At 35.9% G+C, this 17041-nt stretch overlaps 1 protein-coding gene across 11 annotated transcripts in view; it reads right to left on the reverse strand.

Moving 5' to 3' along the window:
• The window catches only part of LOC107158126 (SRY-box transcription factor 6), a 290105-nt gene that overhangs the window by 12634 nt on the left and 260430 nt on the right, over nucleotides 1–17041 (reverse strand). For 7 of the 11 annotated variants that reach the window (XM_048788408.1, XM_048788413.1, XM_048788405.1 and 4 more), the window contains 2 exons: nucleotides 6600–6833; nucleotides 3791–4007 (listed from right to left, as the gene is read on the reverse strand). In XM_048788408.1, the coding sequence (XP_048644365.1) occupies nucleotides 3791–4007; nucleotides 6600–6833 (451 nt within the window). The remainder of the gene's footprint in view (nucleotides 1–3790; nucleotides 4008–6599; nucleotides 6834–17041) is intronic. The other 4 variants (XM_048788410.1, XM_048788414.1, XM_048788416.1 and 1 more) reach the window with 1 other exon arrangement.

Consider the following 17041-nt stretch of genomic DNA (forward strand, 5'->3'; position numbering starts at 1 on the left):
CACTTATAGCATAAAGAAGTAGGAAAATAATTCTAATACAGTAGTCAAATATTCACTGGGCACATAGTATGATTTTTCTTGAGTAATAATATTTATTCTAATTTAGAGGTCATTGAGTGTCAGGTATTTCCTGTATTAAGTTATTCAGTCTTTAGAAGGGACTTTTATTGTTGTTTTTATTGTCATTTTACATATAGGGTGCAAAAAGTTTAAATAAGTTTCCCAAGGGCAGGTGGAAGGTTTAGATAAATAAAGATTGACATGCATCAGTTCCTACAGTAAGAAAGAAACAAATCTCATATTTAAGCCAGAACAGTCTGGCTCCAGAATTGATGCTCTTAACCACTACACTATACAGCCTCTAAACAATTTGTAGGCTCTAATTGAGAGTTATGTGTAATGGTAAAAAGGACATATGTTTCACATTCACATGTGCCTGGTTTAAATCTCAGCCCTGCCATTTACTAGCTGTGTGGCCTTAGACAAATTATTTAACATCTCTGAACATTGTGTTTTTCAACCCTATAATGGAGAAAACATTACCTTACCTATTTTGTAAATTTATGTAGTTGTGATAATCTGTATAATTCTCTCTGTACAGTAAAGAGCATACAATAAGTATTCAATAATTTTACCATTGTTATTATTTAAGTAGTAGCCCCAACATTAATATTTTATAGTACCTGCATGATTCGCTGTCAGTTCACAAATAAATTACTAAGTAAGTTTCCAAATACAGAAAATACATTTGGTCCTAATTGTTTAGAAAAAGACATCACTGTAGCTGTATGGATCTAAATGAATATCATCTCTACATTTGTAGCACTCTTATCAGGATTTCTATCAAATTCTGATACTTAATCTGACATTGAGGGGTTAAATCCAAGGTAAGAGCTAACTTTATTCAGTATTATTGACAAATTCATTTCATAATAGCTAAGTAAAAAAAACTAACTCATCAGCTACAGTTGTACAGTCAGTAAAATGCACAAAAATGTTGAGTAATATATAGTTTTATTGGCTTGAAAGTTATGAAAGTCTTTTCAAAATCAGCTATAAAAATTGATCTCACTCCCGTTCCATCAAGAAGTCAATAACAATCTTTGAATATTTTGTTTGTTTTTTTCCCTGCTTCTCTTGTCATAACCTCACATCTAATGAAGATCAATATCCAAAGATGAGTCTCAGGAAGCTAATAATCTATCAAATAGAACTACTTAAAAGAAAACACAAATCCATAAGTGGGAATAATACCTGGATTTATGTAGTAAATATTACCAAATCTGGGCAGAGGAAAATGCTCAGCATTGAAGATTAAAGAACAAGACATTCTGGTCATGGCCCCAATCCACAGTCTAAAACATCCTTCCACAACGAACTCTCCTACACTATTAGGAACAGCATTCCTTGTCTCTAAATTTCAAATATCCTTTTATACACTTTATTCCACAATGTCACCCCTCATTTTCTCCAGGTTTTCTAAGAGCTCTGCTCAAGAGGTACAGCTACACTCATGGCTGTGTTAGAGCAGGGCTGTCAGGCATGTTTTGAGGAAACACAGTGAGGACAGTTCCTATGAAGCCAGCATGGTGGAGGCTGAGACCTGGATTTAATCCTTTGAGTCTTCTCATCTTTTGGAGCCATAGGACTGCTCTAAAGCAGTTCCTTTCTCTGACTTAGAGGACCACATGATTTGTATATCCAAACACCTAGCACAGCATAAGCAATAAGTGGTAGATGTTAGTAGTTATTTAAGTTTTATATTTTAGAAGCACTGGTATGTGCTATTTTGATTCATAGCTGTTTTAATGTACCCTTGGTCCTTTAGTAAAGGGAACAAAGATAAATAATATTACTACAATTCATGTTTTCAAATATATTATCAGGGAACTAAAATAGTACATTTGATAGTTTTTTAGACTGTGGTGAGATTCACTGTCACCCAGTACACAGGGGACATGACTAGGGAGAAGGGCAGAAATCACAGAGGATCTCAAATTTAAACTTTTGATTCTCTGCTCAAAAGAGAATATATAAGATATACACTAATAGGAAGGTGGTTACAAGAAGATCTTTACCATACAGTCTTAAACTTGTATTTGGCTACCTATGATTCTACAACCAAAGAGCATTATGAGTTGGAATTTTTCATAAATCCTCCATCATGTCAATAGTCCAATTATATTGCATTGTACTTTTTGTGTTAAAAATATTACTTTTAAAAATGCAAACATTTCTAATACAGAGGAATTTAATAATCCTATTTTAGCATGAAGACAGGCTAATAAATATATTAGAATCTTCAAATAATAAAGTGGCTTAAGCCAGTCTTTGTCCCCAAAGATGCTACAATAATATAAAGTAACTCATTGATTATCTACTGTGATATAACATACAATTTTACTGTGATAGTAAATACATATTAAATAGAAATGGTAATGCTAGAGTTCATCTTTATGGGTACTATACTAAGCATGATGTAACATACTTTTGAAAGTAGTGCCACATTGAATTATCTCAATAATTGTACATGATAGGTGCTATTATTCATTTCATATGTGAGAAAACAGCTTAGAGAAGGTAAATTTCCAGCTCAAGCTGGTAAATGTCCAGCTCAAGCTGACCTGGTCAGTATCTGACCCCCAAACTTCAAGGCATAATCCTCCCTAAGACACTAAGATGCTGCAGACTCAGAGCCCAGATGACTTTCACTGGCTTGTTGAAGTTTGTATTTTATTTACTAATTCAAATTAGTTTTATTATTCTAAAACCAGCTTTTTGTTCCAAGGAGCTATCTTTTGAGCATCCTTACACAGAAATAGCTCTTTACTTCATGTTTAAGGTATCTCTTGTTTCACTTTCAAGCAAAACTTTCTTATTCCAAGGCACAAATAATTCCTCAGTTCTCCTTCACCTTAACAACAAATGCAGCTTCCTTTTTTGCTTCCTCCATTTGTCTCTCTCCAAAGCCCTTTCCCAAGTGTCTGATTCCAGCTGCTTCAGCCAGTGCCTCCAGAATGGTCCCCTGGTTTCCACCCCCCTGTGCTTCTAGGTCTGGGTGTGCTGGAATCTACAGGCATCTGCATCCCCACTTATCCTGACTACTGTGGTTAGGAGGGGCCTCTTTTGAATGCAGACAGCCAGTCAGCCAAGTCGAAATTTATACCAGAAATCTATTACCTAATTTTTAAACAAAATGACATGAAATCAGACTTGAAGATATCAAAAACATGTCTAGTTTCTGATTTAAGCAAGAAAATCCACATTGTTACTGCTTCCACCACAGAATAATTTACTGCAACAGGAGTTCTGGATCTCATGCCAAAAATGAGGTCTTCTAACCAATGTCAAGGCCAATTATCTTGTGGTAGATCCCACAACAAAAGCAGACTATTGTGATTAGAGTCAGAAGCACCACCCAGAGAAGCTGAGAAGCTTCTGGGGATTTCTTAAAGTTAGTTTTTATTTTTTTCTCCCTATGTGTCTGTCTAAATAAAGTATGAAAAGCTCTGTGTGTGGGCACTGAATACCTTAGATTAGAATGGAAGACAATGAAAGGGGCTATCAGTTGGGAGTGACCTGCTGCAGGTTTGTTCTGAACTGCGTAGGAGCCACGTTGCAAGGCTGCCCACTTGGGACACAGCAAAGCTTCTCACAGCCAAAGCCCTCCATCATGTCCCAACCTCCTCCCTTCTCTAATCTATTTCCCAAACATACTACCAGTAGCCATCCTGAGGTTTATACTTTCCTGCAAAGGAAAGCCCAGATGGCCATATTCAGGAATACTTACCCCACTGTAAAGAACTGCCTCATCTCCTGTCTCCGGGACCTCATTAGTTGCTTATACTCCCCAATCCGGAGCTTTTTGCCATCAACAATGCAGGTGCGTTTGGGTCGGGGTTTGTATTTATAGTTTGGGTACTTCTCTAAGTGTATCTTGCTTAGCCGGGCCTGCTCTTCATAATAAGGTTGCTTCTCCTGGTTGGACATGGATTTCCAGCGAGATCCTAGACATAAAAATAGCCTAATTACCCAAACGGTCAAGGCAACATATTCCAGGCAAATATGACTAGATGGACCCTTGGCACTGCTTCACTCACCTCTGTTAAGTAGCTCCTATTGCCACATACCCCTGAATTTCCCAACCAGTCTTTTAGATGATAGAGCAAAACAACAAAATTTTGTACAAAATGCATTTGTTGTATTTATTTCTCTCAGTGATTTAAGGCTGATGATATTGTTATTTTAAAATATATCTTTGCTGTTTAAAGATCATCTCCTATACCAACGTCTTTCCCTAGTCATCTGCCTCTCTCTCTCTTTCTACAGGGTTAAAAAAGCCTGAACTTGCTAAGCATACTTTTGAGAATGACAGGATTCGCAGGAAAAGCTTTCTTGGTTCCAGAAATTCAAACATCTCCCAATACTCCAAGCATCTTTAACAAAGTTGACCTTTGATAAGATGTCAGCTGATGTTGCTATCCCTCCATATATAAAAGTCTCCTGTGTACACTGTCTCCCCTGGCCTCTGATAATTAAAAAAAAAAAAAAAAAAAAAACTGAAACTCTACTTCAGAAGTTATAGCTTTAGAACAGGAAGGTACCATTGGAATTATATATACCATTTTCAAGTATTATAAACACATCCATTGAAAGTTGTACGAATAAAAGTACAAAAATTTTTAATATGGTTTATACAGGAAGAAGGAGAAGCATTCACTTCTCTAATATTGTTTATAAAGAATTATCTAAACACTTGACGAAGGAGGGATGTGTTTTTTTACATGTATCAAATTGCATTTTTGTGTCTCGCTGGTGAAAAAGCGGTAACAGCTGTGCAGACTGGATGTTAGCTATTCTTTGGGGGAGATTTTTCATACATAAACAAATGGAAAAGTTGTACAAATATTCTCTGTAGCCAGCAATATCCTGGTCTGCTTTAATAGCACATCCATCCCTGTTCTTTCCTGATTGTTGTGCAAAAGTTGTGTAGAACATCTATGCAGATAGGTTTTTCTCTGTTCTGCTGGCTCCCAGCAGCTTTAAGCCCCAGTTAACAGAGGATTCTCGATACTCTTGAAATGCCTGGGCTTAAAAGTTTACATTTTAATGAATATACTTACTGTACTCCTAATAATTTTTTCACAGAATACACACTAATAATACAGATTCTCCACAGCTGCCAAAGTGGAAACAGAAAGGGTCTGTACCCATCTGAAAGCTCGCTCACATTACTACTAAACCAATAGGAAACAAATATGAAGATCTCAACGTCAGATATCAAATTATAAGGCCAAAGTAGCACTGGCATTTTCTAGAATGTCTTTTAATTTGAAAAAAAAAAAAAGTCTGCTCAGTAGGAACATTTTGGTTTGGAGGATATTTAAATTAAAAAGAATAACATCTCTATGTATTAATCTCTGAAACAGCAAAAATCCCACTTAATTATAATGACATTAAATATCCATCTTTAAATTCAGAAGTCAAAATGAAAAAAAAAAGAGAGAAAAACCTGCATTTTAACATTTCATCACTATCTGAGCTTACGTATGTTTTAAATTTTCTCAGAGGTCACTGCCTCAAAATGTCTCAGAATCTAGTTAAATTATTTATACAGTAACAAAACATGTGTATTTGTATATGTCCAGATCACTGATATTTACTCAGGTTAAATATTTATTGCCTTTGAACAAAACATTTAAAAAATTAAAACCACAGTTTAAGTCTCTAATGTTTTTCAGCTTCTTAAACAGCTCCCTTTGAGATTTTGTCACATTATGACAGCTTAAGTAGAACAGTGCCTTCTGTGATTTTTCTTTTTAAAGAGGAAACATGTTGACTGTAATGCTGCATGTTGGATAAAATATGTTCAATATGTTGAGCACAATAATTCTAAACTGTATAATCTGCGCTAGGCAAGCTTTATGCTAAGAGAACAAGGTTTGAGTTTAATCCTGAGAAACGGGAGAATCACTCTGGCAATTTACCACAAAATGGGGCTCTGCCCTGTGGTCTATGTGTTCAGCACAGTGCTATGAAATTTGAACTAGTCATATCTTATTAAAATAAATGTAGTTTTATTTTACAAGTTTAAAAGTTATCATTAGAGGCTCTGTTCTGTACTCTATGAATTTCACACCATTTTGGGGTTCACTCTAGTCCTGGATGAATTCTTTCAGTGGGACACATGAACCCAAGAATACTAGAGCAGAAAACCTAAGATCTATGAGTATTTCCAAGGCTGTATAGCAACTTACAAATTTAAAAAGATTGAATAAAGAGATAAATCTAGTCCCCATGATTCCTGTTTAGCAGTCTCCTCTTATGAGTTGCTAAATTTACAATATTAACACGATACTATAGTCTGCCTTTAAAATCAGTTTTTAGCCACCTGCTGTGGTAGATGCGGTAAGTCCCAAACCTAAATGCCATGTTCTGGGGAGGAGGAGATGATGACAAAAGCTGCTATTGCAGCTGACTAAACTTCATCTGGCTTCTCCAGTCACAGTCCCCCTTGAGAGCCTAGTTCTGCCCCTGTTTTCCACTCATGCAGCACTCATGGGGTGAAAGGTCAGCATTAGCTGTGCCCCTGTACTCACCTAAGATTTTGCTAATGTTGGAGTTGTGCATGTCAGGGAAGGCCTGAAGGATTTTCCTCCTCTCATCCTTTGCCCAAACCATGAATGCATTCATTGGTCGCTTGATGTGTGGCTCACTGCTGGCACGGCCTCGGGCATCCCTGTAGACTCGTGCTTCAGCCACAGTGGCACCTCCTGTTGGCCAACAATAATACTGCTGTAGTTTAGCTGCAGAGCCATTCATTGCTTTACTTCCTGTAATGTCAGGGCAGGAAGAACAAGATGGGTGCAAAGAATTATTATAGAGATAAAGTAACATTACAGATTGTCACCTTGTCTCCAATGCTAGCCCTAGGCCTGTCTCTTCTAAGTGATCTCCTGGGAGCAGAAGACATTTTTAGATGATAATTCTTCAGGCCCTTCTTATGTAGCCCTCAAAGGGACACTGGACAGAATTAACTTTGCATATTTTCATACAGCTGGTACATTTACTGTAATCAACTCCAGGTGATCAAGTAATGACTGGCATTATTTTATAGCAAACTTTCCTGCTGTGATTCCTTCCTTCAAAAGCAGGCTCTTCCCTGTCATTTTAGCTTCACATGCCAAAAATCACAGCCATCTCAAACAAATTCCCCCAAAGAGAATTGTTTTTCACAGCACTGTCCCTTGGCCTGCACCATGCTTCTCCTAGTCTGTCATGCTAAGTCCCACACATCCTTCAAATCCTATTCAAATGTTGGCATATTTCATAACGAATCAATTCAATGAAAAATAATGACTGAGCAATTCCTGTGAGTTAGGCTTTACATCGGGTGCTAGGGATACAAAGGCAAATAAAGTGGCTCCTGCTTTTAAGGTGCTCAGAATTGGAGGGGAGGCAGGCACTTATACCAGAAAGTGTGGCAAGTGCTGCAAAACTGGAGGTAACAAGGTGCAAGGGAGAAGCAGACAGGATGGTCAGCTACTGCTTCCTAGGAGATGTAATGTTCCTGCTGAGGCTCAAAGGCTGACATGGAATCTGCCGGTGAGCGGGAGAGAGGAGTAAAGACAGATGAGAAGGGTGTTCAGGCTAAAAGAACAGCATTTGCAACGATGCTCCCAGGCAGTGTGCATTTCTTCTTGTTTTCAGGCTCCATGTCCCAAAGTAATTATTGTTTATGTGACTGTCTCCCTCCGATCTTTCTATGCCATCCCTAGGAACATGAGATCTCTGAAGTTTGAGATTATCTTGCACTTGTTCTTGAATACCTGGGATTCTTCACATACTAGACAATAAATATTAAGTGAAAAAATATGTGGTTTTCAATTCTTATGAAAAAGTAGTAGACTAGTAGAGGTGTTCATTTCAAGGGTCCTGATATATTTTTCTGTTGTTTAATGGAATTTCTTTAATACCTATGAAACTATATTTAAATTTCTGGTGTAATTTCTGAAAAGCTGAGTCTAGTAACGTAATAGATTGGAAGCTCCTTAAGGATGGGGGCAAGGGATGGCTCTTGTCATTGCTGTATTCCTTGGATCTAGTGGAATATCTGGCACATAGAATTTTAGTTAATAAATGTAATGAATGAATGAAGCTCTTGCCTATCTTCACGACCCCAACCCCTGCCCACCTGCAGTGTGACATACCAATATATGCTTTGTCATGTGGCAATTACTGCCTATCTCCCTATACACTGAGAACTTCTATAGTAAAATACAAAGTGGTTGGACTAATGTCAATATTTCTATGCATAAGCAGGAAAGCCTTCCCCCAAAAGTGTAGGTGCAAACCCCACATTTCTGTTTTCTGGACAAAGTAAATCCTTTCAGCTCAGCAGACTTACATAGAAATAACACAACCTAATCAATCTCTGGTCCTTCTATTTCCAGATACCTTGGTTAAGTAGAAATTTGTTGGTGTCAAAACCAGTAATAAATTAGAACATTAAAGCACACTGTTATTTGGCAAATATGTTCATCATTTATTGTAAACAAAAGACAGGATAAAAGGATGGAATTGGTTAATATTGTGATTTTTTTTTCCTAAACATGAAGGAGGGTGGAGAGGCCACTTTCTGAAAATCATGCAAAAATAAACATATTTTTTATAAACAGCCCTTCTTTTAGGCTTACTAGACAGAATGATGCCTTACATGAAAAGTCTCAGATCCCAAGATGCATAACTAATATGCTACCTTTTTGCCACCATACCCACAGTACATTAATTTCATTTAAAATGCACTGACCATACAGGATAAATTGATTTCACTTTATATGGGTTTGACAGCCATGTTTATTGTGCAGTGAAATGTAGTGTAGCTTCCAGCTGACAATATCCATCAACACAGGGCAATATGCTGACTGCTGGGCCAGATGAAGGCATACATTACTCTGGAAGTGAAATACTCATTCAGATACGACAGTGTCTTCTCCTGAGGATCACCATGGTAATTTATGATGCCCTCAGTGCCATTACTTTACAACTGACATGGATTCAGCAATTTATATACTGGCATGCATACACATAAAAGGAGACAGGTTTGTGGAGAATGTCAGATGCAAAAACATTTCAGTATTATTCTAAGTTAACTACTATGCCACAGGTGATTAACATTTGAGATCTGTTTTTGCTGTTGTAGCTCTTTTACCTCTAGCGAACCCAACTAGTCAGCTTCTATTTATTTCTTCATTTAAAGTATGTATTTCATTGTAAATGGGAATTTTTAATCTTCTATAGACTGACAGAAATCATGGTAAATTTTTAGATTCTGCTTGTACAGAGAGAGCTTCTATATCCTCTACTCCATACTATCGATTCTCCCAGACATATGCCCAATTTCTCTTCCTCTTATGCTATATCAGTCTTAGCATAGGTTTCTTTGTCTCTTTTCTTTACTAAACACTACCTCCCCTTGCCCAAGGAACAGAACTCAGATCCCACATGCACCAACTGCTCTGCAATGACCTCTCCCCTTCCCCTCACAGCATATATTATCTACACAATACTGAATTCATAACACAGAGGATCTCAAGGACTTATAAGAAATGCTTCAGAAAATGGAGAAACTCAAGAACAATGCATAGTATAAAAATGTGAAGGAAGAAGGGAAAATATAAAATGCTTTAGATATGTGAACATCTCTTCTTGTCAACTCTTCTCTCTTCCTGAAGGAGTGAACTGAAAAACAAATGGGGGCATCCTAAGCTAAACTAGGAATGTTGTGGCAGACAAATCAAGATTTGAGAAGAGACTAACTCAGGGAGACTGAAGTGTGAAACTACTTTTGAATTGGACTTGATATCTGAGCAGAGATGAACCATGTCTTTTATTTTTTTATTTTTTTTCTAGGTTTATATATAATGAACTTTTTAAAACCTTATTTTTGTTTCTAGTTTTTTTATTAGTTGTTCAAAACATTACAAACCTCTTGACATATCATATTTCATACATTTGATTCAAGCAGATTATGAACTCCCATTTTTACCCCGTATACATATTGCAGATTCACATCAGTTCCACATGTCTTTTAATGATAGAAATTTGCAGTGCACAGATCCCTTTGCAAAATCTTAACCTGGACCAATTTTTTCCCGGTGTTTTCTCCTCTCCCTCCTCCTAATTTCACCTCCTTTCTTACCTATCTTTTTAATATGTGGTATTCTAAGGCTACCTTATGATTATAAAACTATGTTCATGATGTCACCCTCCTTCTTACTTAGGCAGCCAGGGCAAAACAGCAATAAACCTACTTTGCATATGAAAATTGGCCTCTTACTCTTGCCTTAATAATTACCACTAACATCCTGAGGAAATGTCCTCTATCCTTTCCTGAACTTATACCTCAGTTTATTAATATTGCAGGAAATGCAATATTGTAAACCACAGATATCCCACAAAGACATGTTGAGGGTTTCTTTTATCTTTTTGCAGGGACTCTGCGATGTACAACTTCCATAGAATTTATGGAAGCATTCAAATGAGCACTATGCAGAAAGATGCTTTGCAACAAATATTTCTTTGACCAAATATATTGATAGAAAACATCTCTCAATATTACTTTCTTTTTCATTGAAAGATGACAACTCATCTATTATTTGAACTTAGAATTTAGGTTTGAGTGAAGCTCACATTCACAATTTTATAAAAGTATCAGTCACAAAAGAATATATATGTGTGTGTGTGTGTGTGTGTACTGGGGATTAAACTCAGGGGCACTTGACTACTGAGCCACATCCCCAGCTCTGTGTTATATTTTATTTAGAGACAGGGTCTTACTGAGTTGCTTAGTGCCTCATTTTTGCTGAGGCTAGGTTTGAACTCATGATCCTTCTGCCTCAGCCTTCCTGAACCGCTGGGATTACAGGGGTGCATGCTACTGTGTGTGGCAAAAGAACATTTAGAAAGTATCCTAAATTCTCTAAAATTCATTTCATGAAAGAAATTGGTTAGGGAATTGTTGTTTCAGCACATGACTATATATGCTGAATAATTCAGAAATTTAAAGAATTTAAATTTTTTGAAACTCCTTTAAATAGATAAGGAAGATTCTATAGAATACTATCAACTGTTTTCAAAAGGTATGCCATTAATCTGTATATCTACAGCCCAACGTTCACTTTCTGTTATAATTCACTCTAAAATTCTAAATATCAGGTAAGATTTTATACTGCTTCATTCATTTTTGAGATATCATTAAGTGTAAAAACAAAATATTTCATTGTTAAATAGACAACACTCTTCTGGCATCCAAAATTGTCCTAAGGAATGGCTTAACATTCTATAAGGAAGTTACCTTTTGTTTTAATGGCAGAGGAAACATTTGTGCATTCAAAGTAAGATTTCTCCTAGACAGCAATTGGAAGGAGCCTAGACCCACAGCTGTGTATCTGGGGACTACTCTTTCCTGCTGATCTAAGAGACTATCAGCAATAGCAGTCCCAAATGACAGTTACTGAAAGGCCAGGAGGTCAACAGCACCACCCTAAGATACCAAGGGGAAGCATGGTCCCTGTAGGCCAGAGCCTCTACTCCACATGACTTCCCCTAGAAAGCTCATCTTGGTTAATTTATCCTTCATCTCTTCAGTCACCGTTTGTATAAATGCAAACTTTCAGTTAAGCAAAGAAAGATAGTTAACCTACAGGGAGAAAATAGAAATCACCAAGACAAAGACCTCCTCAGGAAATTGTGACTAGAATGATTTAGGGAAGACAGAAAATTGAGTTTTTCCAGGTGGGTTGGAATGACGTCTAGTTTCACCATCATAGTCGATGGCAATGGTCCTGAACTAATCCTAGAGAGGCCCCTTCCTGGGTAAATTCCAAGGGCTATCTGAATGAATGAGTGTTTGGTGTGGGCTTGTGCATATATAAATTTTCCCTAAGGAAGAATTCTGGCTAATTCTATAATGTGTCTAGTAATAATTTATTTATGCATTAATTCAGCAAATACTTCTGACAAATTTCAGATGTATCCAGCACTTCGATGGAGCATGCAAGCTAAATAACACATGTACTTTGTTTTTAAGGAAGTTGTTCTAGTGAGGAAAAGACACATAAATGAAAAATTATAAAACAGTCCTAACAAAGGAAATTTTAGAATACCATGAAAGCAGAGAAGAGATTGTTGGGGTAGACAGAGATGAGTATTAGGAAGGCTTTGGAGATAAAGTGACACTTGAGCACTTGAAAGAAGATCAAGTTTTCCTAGCAGGTAGGAGTCTGAAAGTATTCCAGGCTGGGAAATGAGTGTGAATAAAGGCACAGAGTTATAACAAAAGCACAATAGTTTGAAGGATAAAAAGAAGTTGGCTGTGGTTTGGGCTTATGGAAAAAAGAGGGAGTACTAACAGATGAAATTAGAAAAGTAAACAGAGGCCAGATTGCTAAGCACCTTGAATTCCAACCTAAGAAGTCTTTAAGGTATTTAAGCAGGGGAGTAACATGAACAAATATATTCTGGAAGAGATCAAAATGGAAACCGAATGAGAAATTACCACTGAATAGTCTCAGTGATTACAAGAGAATTGATAATAAAGAATAGAGAAAAATAAGGTATATAAATGCCTTCTAAAAGGCCTATGAAGACTTGTATTTTGTCAGACAGAATGAATGTTATATATGAAAGCTATTGGCATTAAAAATTCTGTTCTGGGGGCTGGGGCGATAGCTCAACGGTAGAGTGCTTACCTAGCACATGTGAGGCCCTGGGTTCGATCCTCAGCACCACATACATGAATAAATAGAATAAAGGTATTAAAAAAATTCCTTTAAAAAATTCTGTTCTGGGATACAGTTCTGGTAAGCTATTATCAGACCAAGTCTCCAACAGATAATAATTAAAAATGCTGGGCAAAATATGAAAAGATGACCATATGAAGACATCTGAGAGCTACCAAAATCCAGCAGAAACTGGAGAGAATTCCATGCTAGAAGAGAGGGAATTTTACTAAATGGAATTCTGTTTTCATAGTTTTTACCATGAATATGCTCCCCTGTCTGCTCAGTGTTGAGCGGCAAGTGCCAACAGTGTCTATTTTGCTTAATGTGTCAAAGACAGAATTTGAGGTTTCCAAGTGACTGAACCCTGAACTTCACATGTATAGGGAAGACTCGAGTGAGCTATGTGAAAAACAGGGCTCTATATCTGAAAACTCTGAGCAGCTATGTCAGCTGATGCCCACTGCAAGGGAAATAGAATTTGGTTTTGAATTCTATAAAGTTAGAGGGGATTTATAAACACCTTGTACTTTGCCTTGAAATCCCAGAGGGGCAATCCTTTAGAAATAAATTCTACATACCAAGACTAAAGATTCACCTAGGACTAAAAGCAAAATTGATATAAACTTTCACACAGTGTAAAACTAAGCCTCGGTAAGTTTAATGCAATTGGCAGATAATTTAGTGGCCTTCTGCTACAAAAATTAACATTTTAAAATGAAGATAATGGAGTCCAGAGTCATATAATTTATAATCCACAACAGACAATATATATTATAAAAAATGACTGGTTGTCCAAACAACCAGGAAAATGTGACACAGAGACCAAAAACAGAAACAAAGACCTAGATGAAAATTACCTGGATTTGGTGAGAAACATCAACTAACAAGTTCAAGACATGCAGAGAAATGCATGCATATCAAATACAAAGAAACCACACCAAGAATCCAGTTAAACTGCTGAAAACAAAAAACAAAGAGAAACTTCCAGAGAAAATGGACATTACATACAGGAGAACAATCATGCAAGTGATGAATAATTATTCATTAGAAACAACGCAGACTGGAAGAGTATGGAACATCTTTAGAGTATTGAAAGAAAAAGGCAATCTAGGATTTTTATCCAGTGACCATATGGTTCAAAGTCAGTTGAGTAGAGGGAAGGAAACAGGGGCAGGAAGGAGGGGAGGTGACTGAATTGGAGAAAATTATATGCCTTGCTTGTATAATCATGTCAAAATGAACCCTAATATTATGTATAACTAAAAGGAACTAATAAAAAATATTTTTAAACGTGTGAGTGGAATATTATTCAGCCACAAAAAGAATGAAATGTCATTTTCAATAACATGGATGGAACTGGTGGACATCATATTAACTGACAGAAAACCAGACATGTAAAATACTGCAAGTCTTCTTTCATACGTAGAAACTAAGAAATGTCACCCTGAAAGTAGAAAAGTGATTTCTAGGGTTGGGAATGCTGCCAAGAGATGACCAGAGTGGAAGAAAGGTGGTTAATGATGATTAATGCACATTGTACATACGTATGGAAATATAACACTGACTCCCACTAACACATACAATTAATATATGTTAATAAAATATACAAAGTAAAAAATTAAAGCACAGTTATTACAGAACACCTAGAAAATATCAAAGAACAAAGAATAAAATAAAAATTACTCCTAGTTGCACACACACACAAAATGAATATAAAACACTCTCTTGGGTAAATAAAAGCTAAGAGAAAGAGTTAACCAAAAGAGGTATTCAAATAAATTATTCAAGATGAAGAGAAATAATGTCCAACAAAAACCAGATATACCACAAGGAAGAAAATCTTAAAGCTAAGTGACTTTTTCCTTCAATAGATTTCATTAATAAATGACTAATTCTTTAGTGTTTTAAAACATACCAGACTATTTAATGCAAAACAAAACATTGTATTGGGGACTTTCAACCTATATAGAACTATAATATGGGACAACAATAGCATATTAGCTTAAAGGACAAAGGTAGTAAGTGGCAGTAAATTGTTAATTTTATTTTATGTGAAGTGGTAAAAGTTTGACTGTGGGATACTCAAGGATGTGTAGTGAGTTCTTAGAAAAACCAATCTTAAAAGATACAGAGAGCTGTAGCTAAAAGTCAGTAGAATAAGTCAAACAGAATCCTTCAAAAGAACTCAATTTACCCAAAGGAAGGCAGGAATGGAGAAAAAGAGATGAAAAACTGAGGGAACAAATAGAAACAAAGTTGTAAATTATAAAAACCAAGTCCATTAAATTCAACAATTATATTACATAGAGATGAAGTTAAATAATTAAATTTAAAGTCAGAGATTTTCAGAATGGATAAAGAGCAAAAAAAAAAAAAAATCAATGAAATAGAAAACAGACACAATAAAGACAACTTAAAAAGCCAAGGGTTAGTAATTTGAAAAGATCAATAAGATTGACAGACCCATTCTAAGAATGATCAACAGACAAAGAGAAAAAACAAAAAATATCAGTATCCAGACTGAAAGAGTGAATTTCACCATCAGTACTACTCACATTAAAAGGATAATAAGGCATATTATGAATGCTTAATTCCAATAAATTTGACAACTCAGATGAAATGGACAAATTCCTCAAAAGACAAACTAATGAAATTTACTCAATAAATAGAAAATATGAATCATCAGATAATAAAAAATTGAATTTATGACCAAGAACCTTCCCCCCCAAAACTCCATTCCCGAATGGTGTCACTAGCAAATTTGAAGAAAGAGACAAAAAGATGGTGTGAAAATGCAGAGGGTGGAGGCAGAAAGAACTAGCCATTCATTTTATGAGGGAGCGTACCCTGATAGAGAAGGGAACATGAGTACAAAGGTTCTTCATAAAATATTAGCAAACAGAATCTAGAATATGTAATATGTACACCATGAACAAGCAGGAGTTATCTCAGGAACTAAGATGAGTTTAAAATTTGAAATCAGGGAATACAATTCATTAATACTAACAGAACAAATGGGAGGAAAAAAACAGATCGCTGCCACAGATTTGGAAAACGGTTTTGACAGAACTCAATACACTTTCATGATAAATAATCTCTGAAAACTAGTAATAGAAGAGAACTTTCTCATTCTGTTAAAGGGCATTTAAGGAAAACGTACACTTAACAATATATTTAATAGGGAACTACTGAATGCCTTCCCTTAAGATTAAGAACAAGGGAAAATATTCACCCTTGCTAACCAACAATTTAAAAGGAAAAAGTATACAAATTGGAAAAGGGTCCATAATATTATCTGTTCATATGAACTCCTAAGGAATCTACAAAAAAATTACTAGAAAAAGTGAATTTAATAGTGTTGTAAGATAAAATAAAAACACAAATCAATCATATTTCTATGCACTAGCTACAAACAATTAAAATATTTTAAAATTTACATTCATTCATAACACCACCACAAAATAAAATATGCAGGAATACATTTAGCCTCCTCAAAAAGTGTTCAAGACACCTACACCAAAAACAATACATTTGTGAATTAAGGAAGATTCACATAAATGGAAGAATATGCCATGGTCATGAATCAGAAGACTCAATATTATTAAGGCATCATCTCTTACTGAATTTATAGATTCAATTCAATCCCAATAATAATCCCAAAAGTATATTTTATAGACATTGACAAGTTGATTTTAAAATTTATATAAAACACAAAGCAGTGACAGCCAAAGCATTCTTGAAGAAACAGAATTCAAAATATCTTAATAAAGATCCAGGCTGTTAAAATGAGAAATGATAGCCTCTCCAACACACAGTTCTAGGACAACTGGATACATATATTGAAAAAAGTAAACCTTGGTTTATCACATGCTACACAAAGCAATTATTTTGAAGCTGGACATAGTGGTGAGCACCTGTGATCTCAGCAATTTGGGAGACTGGGAGAGGAGGATCACCAAGTTCAAAGTTCACCTGGCAAGTTAGTGAGACCCTGTCTTAAAACAAAAAATAAACAGGGCTGGAGATTCAGTGCAGTGGTAGAGCATCTGGGTTCATTAAATGCCAGTTCCACAAAAAAGTAGGGGTGGAGGAACGAATAATTTGAGGTAAACCATGACTGAAAACTAAAAGCAAAAGCTATAAACACTCCTTAAAAAATATAAAGGACAATATTTTAGAGTGACTCAGGAGCAAAAAGAGTCGCAGATATGGCATACAAAACATTAAATGTATAAGAAAAAGTGATAAATTGAACT

Source organism: Marmota marmota, unplaced genomic scaffold, assembly GCF_001458135.2.
Source record: "Marmota marmota marmota unplaced genomic scaffold, marMar, whole genome shotgun sequence".
In the NCBI taxonomy this organism is placed as follows: domain Eukaryota; kingdom Metazoa; phylum Chordata; class Mammalia; order Rodentia; family Sciuridae; genus Marmota; species Marmota marmota.